This window comes from Echinops telfairi, unplaced genomic scaffold, assembly GCF_000313985.2.
Source record: "Echinops telfairi isolate 266 unplaced genomic scaffold, ASM31398v2 ScPeMD7_12;HRSCAF=54, whole genome shotgun sequence".
Lineage (NCBI taxonomy): Eukaryota > Metazoa > Chordata > Mammalia > Afrosoricida > Tenrecidae > Echinops > Echinops telfairi.
The window spans coordinates 4,613,934-4,623,935 of record NW_022103909.1 but is presented as its reverse complement, the minus strand read 5'-3'; the positions used below and the strand labels follow the sequence as shown (position 1 = coordinate 4,623,935).

Below are 10,002 nucleotides of genomic sequence, written 5' to 3'. Positions count from 1 at the left end.
GGAAGCCGCGACGGCGACAGGCTCACCCCCAGCCCGGGAGACTTCCCACCTCCCGGATCACGCGAGAGTTGCGCGACCGCTAGCAGCAGTTCTCGCGATACCCATCACCATGGCAGCGGTTGCAGCAGAAGCTGCCGAGTTCTGGAGCAGAAGCTTGGGTGGGGGCCGGTGTCTGGGCTGGAGGCTGTGGGCATCGGGGGCGGGCATCGGGAAATGGGGATAAGGCAGTGAGGACTGCAGTGAGAATTCCAAGCTAGAGGCCTTGCCCGGGACTTGAGGATGGGGCCTTGTCCTGGCTGCATTGGGCGAAGCCAGAAGCCAGAACCGCTCTTCCCAAACCTACCTTAACCTCGCCACACCTCATCATTATTTCTTAACCAGGGCTCGCTGCACCCCCTGAAAAGCCTCTCACAAAAACCACTGCCAGCAAGTGGATGCTGACCCAGAGCAATCCTATAGGATAGGGTAGGGCTGCCCCAGTGAGAGGTTCTGAGACCAGGGCTCCTTTGAAAAGCCTCAGTGAACCAATATTGCTCGCTACCCTTAGACTAGGTTATTCTGGGATTTGAATGAGACCTTTTCTAAGAAAGATAAGGAGCCCCTGGTGGTGTAGTGGCTATGTGCAGCTAACAGCAAGGTCAACAGTTCAAAACCACGAGACAGCTCCACTGGAGAAAGACGAAGCTTCCTAGTCCCCTAAAGAGTTACAATCTCAAAACATTTTCTCTCCACTTAAACCCCCGACATTAGGTCTTCATTTTTGAGAATGATGTACAAATGCGCTTTACACAATTGATGTGTATATGGATTGCGATAACAGTTGTATGAGCCCCTAATAAAATGTTTAAAAATAAATAAATAAATAAATAAATCTTCTAAAAAAATTTTTTTAAAAAGAGTTACAATCTCTTGAACTGCCCTTCACAGGAGCAGTTGTCCTCCTCTATAGGGTCACTCTGAATCAGAACTGACTCGACTGCGGTGAGTTGGTCTTTGGTTTTCCTAGGAAAGATCTGGGGGGGGGAATGGGGGGGGATTTAAGGCACTGAATGACAGCTGATCTCTGGACCTGTTAGGAAGTTTAAACTTCCAAGACAGGAGCAGTTGAAGCCTGATGCTCGCAGGTGCAGTTTGAGGAAGGATACTTACATGCGTTTGGATTTTTGTATCCCAAGGAAATTAGAGGGCTTTATAGCCAGGATTCCCCTCCTCCTCATCCCCATGCCCCTGACACTCATTTTGCATCTGGTCTGGATATAAAGCGCTGCGCCGGGAGAGTCCTGGCTGTGACAGGACACTCATAATGTTAAGAACAGAAGGTTCCTCTTACAGCAGTCCATGAGAACACATGGCTCTTCCCTACGGATGAAGTCATAGTCGTGGCTTCTATGCAGGGAAAAAAAAAATTCCCCTTGTTTCTTTTTCCAAAAACAGTAAGGCTGGTAGTAGCCATATGTCTGTCTTCTCATGCCCATCGTCCCTGGTGTATACACACGAAGCGCACCAATCACTTCCACTGGTCACAGTCTGTTCTCTTTCTTTTAACCTGGAGAAGGATATGAATGTGAAGCTGTAAGACTGTGGTTTAGAATGATGAGGGGTGACATGGATGACAAAGAACCTGCTCGTCCCGAGGAGCGTTATCTCTTTCCAGGGTCGGTGCCCTTGAGGGCCTGCTGAGCTCTGTGTTTTTGGAGGCAGAAGACTCCTCAGTGTTTTTGCAGACTCAAGTGGGCCCTGTGATACATCCGTGGGCCCTGGGATACTCCTTCCATGTCTTGCTATGTTGCCTAGAATTTTATAGTTGCATCCCACCAGATCATGCCCCACAACCACCACCCTCTCTTCCCTGGTGTCCACAACCATGACATGTCTTATGGGGCTCTAACGAGAGTCTGCTGATGTTCCTGCTCAAAGCTGCAGATCCTCAGGTTTGGGTCCCCGGTCCGGCCGATGAATGGAGATGGTGGCAGCTCAGTGTGGCTAATACAAGTAGGACTTGCACTGAGTCAGGACTGACGGAACTGGAGGGTCCCCAAGCCCTTCTGCCTTCACCCCTTTGGGGTCTGGGAAGGAAGGTCTCTGTTGTGAATGTTTCCTCCCCACCCCACCCCCAGCAAAGAGGAGCATAGATAAGAGGGGTGCCACCACTCTTAATGTGTGGATAGAAGGGAAGAGTCCAGCTGGTGTGGGCATGAGGTCTGCGATGTTGATACTCTCTTCTAGAGAGTCTGGCACTTAGCCACCCACCGCCACTCCTCAGCTTCCCAGCCACTTGATGATAGATAGCTCAAGGGTGAGGAGCTCGTCCAGCGCTGAAGGAGGACAGGAGACCGGGCGTACAGCTCATCAGTCTTCCGGCCTTCCACCCTCCCTCGAGCTGCCATTGGAGCTGAAATGGAAGTCACCACTCTGTGGGTTACACGCCCCCCTACACACACACTCCTGTCACTGACCCCAGGCCTGGGCCTGAGCCCAGTGCGTGTGTCAGGAGCAGGCCCAAGGCTTGGGGGAGCAGGGAGGATTGTCCTTGCTGACAAAATCCATATGGAATTTCTCAGGGTTGTGGTTTGGGGCTTAAGTTTGCCGCAGAGCATGTCTGCTGAAGAGGGAATGCTAGAAACAGAGAGTCAAAGGGAACAGGGAGGAAGGAAGTAGGAAAACGCTGAAATATACTGGCTGGGCTCCCATTGGAGAGTCTCCTTGCCCTTCCTGAATGTGAGGACGTCTCCTTCCAGAGAGTCTTTATCAACATCGCCTACCTTATGCCCACTCTAGCTGGACTCTTCTCTTCTATACACATTAAGCTCAGTCGGTGCCCAAACTAAAGGTGGGAGAGCTTCCTGCCTCCAGCAGATTTCCAAACCCAGAATTCCCAGCACCCAAGTGGAAATTCGGGATAGAAAGTACTACTTGAACTTGACACTCCTCAAAATTCCTCTACTACCATGGTGCATCTCATCCCTTCTCCTAATTTCAAGGGCCATGTAAGTAGCAGATATATCTATTGACCAGAGGAGAGAAGATGGAGCCCTGGTGATGGAGTGGTTAAGTATTGGGCTGTGGTTAAGTATTGGGCTGCGATCCGCATGGTTGGCAGTTCAAAACTACCAGCAGCTCCGAGGGAGAAAGACTGGGTTTTCTACTCTCATAAACAGTTCCAGTCTTGGAAATGCACAGTGGGTCACAATGAGTCAGCATTGACTTAATAAGAGTCAGCATCTGGCAGCCCCATCGGTATGCAGTCATTTGTGCCTTGTGCATCCTTCTTCATGGAATTTGGGCAAGATAACAGCTCGTTTTCAAAGATAACACTAGGAATCAAAAGAGTTTTGGGGGGAAAAACAAAGTTCTTTTCTTTGTAGTTATGGTTATTTATTGAAAGAGAAGTAAGTTGTTGTACTAAGGAGAGCCCACAAGGACAAAACAACAGGCACATCATTCAGTGGTTTCCAGAGCCAAGGAAAAAATCCTGGTTTTGCCCAGCTCTTTTTAATACGTTTAAACCATTGGATTCCATGGCATTGAATTCGATGTCAATAAAACTTAATTTTTTCTAATCTTGTTTTCAGCACACCCATACTACAAACTCATAGCAACCCTGTAGGGTAAAGCAGCGTGTTCCAAGGGGTTTCTGAGAATGTGAATCTTTATGGAAGCAAATGGTTTCCTCTTTCTCCCTTGGGTAGCTGGTGGGTTCGAACTGCTCACCTTTCAGTTAGCAGCCTCACACAGGCCCACAGGGCTCCTTATTATCAACCTTCATCTACCTCCCACGTGCACCGGTTTGAAGCAGAGAGAAAAGCACCTGGTCTTTCGGCACTAGGTTCCATGTGCAGACACATACAGGAGGTGAACACTCCAGAACAAGGAGGACCTCATGGTTTGGGGGAGATGTCAACAAACTACAGCCAGAGTGCCAAATCTAGCCATCCAGCCTGTTTTTGTGAATTAAGTTCATGTAGACAACTAACTAAAAACGCTGCCATTAAGTCGATTCTAATTCATAATGACCCCCTCCCCCCAAAAAAAAAGACAGGGAAGAACTGTCACCGTGGGTTCAGCAGCCCAGCTTGTGACCACTAAGCCAACCAGCACTCCTTAGCTGGACACAGCCAGCCCACTCATTTATGTAGGGTCTATGGTTGCCATTGCTCTCCAGTAGCAGAGTTGAACAGTTGTGACAAACAGCCCACAAGTCTAAAATGCTCACCATCTTCTAGACCTTTATAAGAAGGAGGAAAAAGGGGGGAGCGGGGAGGGAGGGGAAAAATGAGAACCTAACGTCGGGGGTTTAAATGGAGAGAAAATGTTTTGAGAAACGATGTACAAATGCGCTTTACACAATTGATGTGTGTATGGATTGGGATAACAGTTGTATGAGCCCCTAATAAAATGTTAAAAAAGAAAAAAAAAAAAAAGGAGAAAAAAGAAGAAGAAGCCAATCCTTGTTCTAAGGCAGTAAGTAAAGTGAATGCTAGCATTGAGGCATATGGAGTAAATCGGGTCTAGATTTGAGTATCTAGCACTTTCTACTGCAAATCTCCACGTAAGCACTGGGAATGCTGGTTTTTGCACACTACGTCACTGAAGACCATTTGCAATCCTCTGAATATATATCCAGGTAGAATATATATAAAGCCAGTGCGTGCAGGAGCTCAATGGGGTGCTGAGTTAGGCATTAGACTGCTAACCACAAGGTCCACACGTCAAACACAGCAGCCACTCCTCTGGAGAAAGGCGAGGCTTTCTACTCCCATGGAGATTTACAGCCTCAGAATCCACAGGGTCAGTTCTGCTCTGTGGCTTCGCTGTGAGTCAGAATCAACTCAATGGTGGTGAAGGATTTTTGCTTTGTTTGGGGTTTGGGCATTTCACATAGATAGCACAAAAGGAGAATTCACCTGGACAAGAAGTCATGGACTGGGATCCCAAGTGTGGGCAGAAATACCACCATCAGCATCCACTGATCCAGGAACTTAATTTATTTTAGTTACAAACAGGAACCAAGAACACATTTCAGTGCAATAAATTATCCATTTCCACCCCTTCTGCTGAAGAAAGTAAAAAGAGGCTCAGAAAGTTTTCAGGTCAAGCCCTTCCTTTAGAGGGTCCCCCTTGAGCATCTGAATGAAGGGAGACAGCATCAGTAAGGCTGGGCTGGGCAGCTCTCCAAGCACCTCCCAGCATGCCCTCCCTTGGCTGAGAAAAGCCTTTCTCCTGCTGTCTCCCAGGACCCCACAAGAGGGGCCCAGGCTGCAGGAAAACAGTGGTGGGGGAACCTCAAGGAGGCGTGAGAGGTCTCTTTCTGGACACAGGTCTTAGGGCTCCCTGCAATGGCTGGGGCTGTCCCTCACAGGAGGGGGAAGAACCATCAAGCTACAGGAACTCCCTGGCCACAGGGTGTCCGTATCAGGGTCAAAGAGGACAGGAGCTGGATGGGGTGGGGGAGGGGGCAATACAGTGCATATCCTCATCATCAGTCCCAACAGGCAGTCATGGAGCAGAAGGGGGTGACAGCTCCCCAGCAGGCCTTCCAACTGTAGGAAGAAGGCTGCACGCCACAGATCACCTGGCCCCCACCATCTCCAAAACTTTTCAGGGGGCTACTTGGAGCTTCCAGGGGCCAAGATTGACCCTGGACAAAAATCAGAGCAAAGTGCTGCAAAGGCGCCCCTCCCCCCACCCCGCGGGGAGGCGGAGCCTCACTTGCACACGTTGACCCACTCTGTGACCTTGCACTCCTCACACAGCACGTAGCAGCACCAGTGGAAGCGACAATGGCAGCGCTCCACGCGCGTCTGCCGGAGCACGTTGTGCCCGCGGCCACAGCACAGGCTGCCACAACTGTCCAGTAGGCGACTGGTCTTATTGCAGGCCCGGCCCTGGGTGCCCGGGGAGCCCACGGCAGGGTCTCGTTCACAGAAGTCAGGAGATTTCTCAAAGTAGACCAGCTCTCCCGAGAGGCGACGAGGACGCAAACGCGGCTGGAAGGCTCCTGAGTTGCGATTGTGGGTATCGATGAAGATGGCCCGGCCCAGCCGCTCCCTCAGTGCTGCCCCCACTGCCCGGAACTCGGGGGCAGCCCTCCAGCATGTCTTGAACTGGCAGCTGCCCGATGTGCCATGGCACTTGCATTTCCGCTTCAGGTTTTCAGTTACCACCTAGAGTTGCATCGGAGAGGGGGATGGGGGCAGAGGGGACAGGGGGACATGGACAGAGCCCAGAGGCCCCGGAGAGGGAAGCAGACAGCACGGGAGAGACAGTGGAGGCAAGCATGACCACGAAGCACTGTGAGGTTAGCTGGCAACCCAGCTCCCTCATTCTCTGGCTGGGGCACTAAAGTGCCTCCTAATCCAGTGCTCCTTGCAGACAGCACTGCAGAGATGGGAGCCTGGCCCGGAGCACTACTAAATACTGTTGGGAAGGCAGCTGTCATTCCAGCTGCCATGTCAGGAGCATTGCCAAGGACTAGTCTCTCGGGTGAGTGCGCTGCTTGCTTCTGTGGTCATTAGCCAACAACCTCTGACACTGGGGTGGGGAGTGGGAGATCTGCACAGTGAGATCAGACCATTGTAAGCCATAGGGTTTTCATCAAGCCTGACTTTTCCAAGGTAGACCATCCACCCTTTCTTCCTTGCTGCCTTAGTCCAGAAGCTCTGCTAGACCCTGTTGGGCATCACAGCCACACTGGCAGACAGGTGGGGGCTGTCCACGTGGGACATTTGCCAGGAATGGAACCCAGGTCTCCTGCAGGGAAAAGTGAGAATTCTGCCACTGAACCATCACTGGCTTGCTCAGTCTTCCTGATTCTATAAAGGTGCTACCCTGAGGCTCTTTGTACAGATGCCAAACTGAGGTGGAGTGACTTGCTTGAGGCCTCCCAGCTGGGCAAGTGGCAACCACCCTCCACATCTCATCGCCCTACACAGCTGGGCCTTTCAAACTCTAGGCAGGTCTCGGGGGCCAGGGGAGGGACACACCACACGTACCTGGCGCCCCACTCTGTTGTTGTGGATCTGCATTCGGGCCTGGATGTCTCGGGGAGCTTCCCTGGAATCCAGGAAGTCTCTGGAGAACTTCTCGCCAAAGTCCATGTCGTGGTTACAGCCGCCCCATTCCCATGTGTCCTGGGGGCCAGGGCTGGAGCCTGAGCTGGGGCTGGGGCCTGGGCTGGGCAGCGAGTGAGGGAAGCTCTTGCCCCGGGACAGTGCCTGCAGCTGCAGCAGTTTGGCCCTCAACCGGTCTTGCTCACCGCTGCCCTTCCAGCCGCAGCCGCAGCTCACCAGCTTGCCCAGACTGCAGGCAGTGGCTACGGCGTGCATGACCCCTGCAGCCAGCATGGAGAAGGAGAAGGCACTCTCTCGGAAACCTGGGGATGAGACGGGTGTCATGAGGGGGGTGGGGGGGCAAAGAGACAAGGTTGACAAGCAGCTGGGGAGGAAGATGAAATAAACCGTCACCCCACCCACCCACCTCCCAGAAATTCCTAAGTGAAGCCTGACCCCAGGCTGAGTAACTTGTGACAAACCGGAGAAGGCAGGGTGCAGAGCCTCGGTTTCCCCATGCACAGAGGGAAGGATGGGCCGATTTGCCCTGTGAGGCCCAGTCTCACTGTGTTCGTCTGTGGATGCAAGAGCTAGCCCAGAGAGAGCCCTGGGGTTGGGAGGCGATGAAGCACCATGGGTCCTGAGTTCTACAGCCAAAACAGCAACAAACGCATGCCCTGCCATCGAGCCAATGCCAACTCACAGTGATCTTTTAGGGCAGGGTTTCCAGGACTGTAACTCTTTCTGGGAGTAAAAAGCCTCATCTTTCGCCCAAGGAGGAGCACCCGCTAGCTTTGAACTGCCGACCTTGTGGTTAGCAGTTCAAAGCATTAACACTATGCCACCAGGTGTCCTTTTTTTTTTTCCCCCCACAGCCCTGCAAGGAACTTGGATGTGGAAGTTTTGGGGCAATCATTCTCTTTTGGGCTTCAGGGTCATTTGAATCAGTTCTTCTAATCAACCTAAGCTCTACTACCCCAATACCCCCAAAGCAGTGGCGCTGCCCATTCTGGGTTCTAGTTTTGTACTCCTCCTTCAAGATTGCCCTTCATGTTTATCCTAACCTACTATTACCCTGTAAAAGACTGCTAATAGGAAGGAAGGTGATTCTCCCTGAGGCCCTCTTTAAAAGTTGGCTTCTTTGTTATGTATTGGGGGTCACAAGAAGCTGAAGACCGACAGACAGGCCTTCTCAGGCTTAGATAGCCCTGCTCTGCGTTTGGTCGTCAAAACCTTACTCCACCCCAGGTCTAGGGAGAAAGAGACAGATCTCCCTGTTCCTTTAAGGCACAGCTCTCTGGAGACCCTAGAAAAAAAACCGAGCGAGCGCCAGCACCTCCTAGAGGCCAGGCCTCTCCCAGCCCAGGATGCAGGGCTCCTGGCCCAGTCTCAGATCCCCCACCAACCCCAACCCTCCAGGGGTGAAGCTGTTAGCACAAGTCTTGGGAATTCCCCTGCAGATGGCAGCTGCCTATTAACCCCATAGTCCCCAAAGTACTGCCCCCACACCCTGGGCCATCCGGGAGCCCTCTCTGGATCCTTACACCTCCGGAAGTAAGGTCGGGCAGGGAGGGCTTGGGGAAAGGCGGCGGCAAGCCTCCCAGACCAGGCCGGCAGTGACCTGTTCTGCCCCTCCAACTGTTCCCTCACCTGCTCAGGTGAGTACCACCTGGGGCCCCCACAACACAGAGAAGGGGGCTTCTCCCAGCCTTCAAAGCCACCGGGGTCTTTGTTCCCAGTTTCAGCGCTTGGTACCCCAGCAATTAGGGGAGCAAGTTTAACTCTTAAACAGCTGGGGGCGTCTCCCCACCCCCGCTGAGACTCAGGGGACACCAGCCCAGGCTTGTCTCCAAGAAAGGAAGGTTGTTGGGGGGGGCGGGGGCTGAGAAAGGAGGGGGGCTTTTGAAGCTTTCAGGGCTGGGGGCATCTCATGCACAGGTGCAGCCCAGGTCGAGCTGGGAGGAGGCAGAAAGGGGGGGCCCCCCCGGGGTGGGGCGCCGGACCCAGCTGCCTTGCCGCCAGCGCACAGGTGGAAGTCAGGCGCTCAGGGCCCCAGACGGGTGGCCAGACCTGGCTCTGCGCGCTCCCGGGGGGAATTCCCGGGAGAGGCCCTCCGGAGCCAGCCATGAACTCCTTCCTTCCCGCCCCCCACCCACCTCGACCTGCCCCCCACCCGGCCGGCGGGCCCGGCTCACCGCGCTTGAGGATGGCGCTGTGGTGCGGCAGGCGGCCGCCGCCCTCGAGCGCTGAGCAGTTCCAGCGCTGGTCGCGCAGCTGGTGCTGACACTCGTGGACAGCGATGTGCAGCCCCTGCAGCGCGGACGCCGTCACGTCGGGGCTGCGCAGGCACAGGCCCAGCTGCCGCTTGCTCAGGCCCGACAACGTCAAGCACACGGTGTTGGCCGTCAGGGCCGGCTCGCCGGGCAGCTTCAGGCCCAGGACCTCATTACTGAGGGCCCTGGGGACAGAGGGGTCTGCTTGGGGTCTGGGGTCCAGGCCTTGTCCCCTCCCTCCGAGTGTCCTCCCCACACCCCCGCCCCGGGGCCCACGGCTGCAGGGGGTGGAGGGACTGGGAGGCGAGGCGGGGGCGGGGATGGGGGGGGACTGCTCACCGACTGCACAGCGCCAGGAACAGGAGGCCCGCGAGGCCGGAGGGCGGAGGCCGCAGCCGGGGCCCCTCCGGCATGTCGAAGCCGGCCCCGAGGCCCCGGTGGGCAGCTGGAGCGGGGCCTGCGGGTTAGGGCGACCTGAAGCGGGCTCCGGAATCAGCAGGTCCACCCGGGCAACAGGATGCCCTTTTCCGTCCCTCTAACCCACTGGTGCCACCCACAGATCTCAGCCTGCCCCCAAAGCACACGGGCCACAGGCAGAATCACCCCTTGGTGGCCAGCGTCCCTGGAGAGCCGATAGGAAGACCTCGCGCGAGAGCCTCTGCCCCGCCCGCCCACGCAGA

The 10,002-nt window shown here is 54.4% G+C and overlaps 1 protein-coding gene across 1 annotated transcript; it reads right to left on the bottom strand.

The window, feature by feature from the left end:
- Window positions 1–5,426: 5,426 nt before the first annotated feature.
- Window positions 5,427–9,735, bottom strand: WNT10B (Wnt family member 10B). Its single transcript, XM_004711414.2, has 4 exons — window positions 9,662–9,735; window positions 9,245–9,507; window positions 6,993–7,372; window positions 5,427–6,164 (listed from the first exon to the last, which is right to left on the bottom strand). Exons 1-4 carry the CDS (start codon window positions 9,733–9,735, stop codon window positions 5,706–5,708), a joined length of 1,176 nt encoding a protein of 391 aa, XP_004711471.1. The 3' UTR covers window positions 5,427–5,705.
- Between the last annotated feature and the right edge of the window lie 267 nt (window positions 9,736–10,002).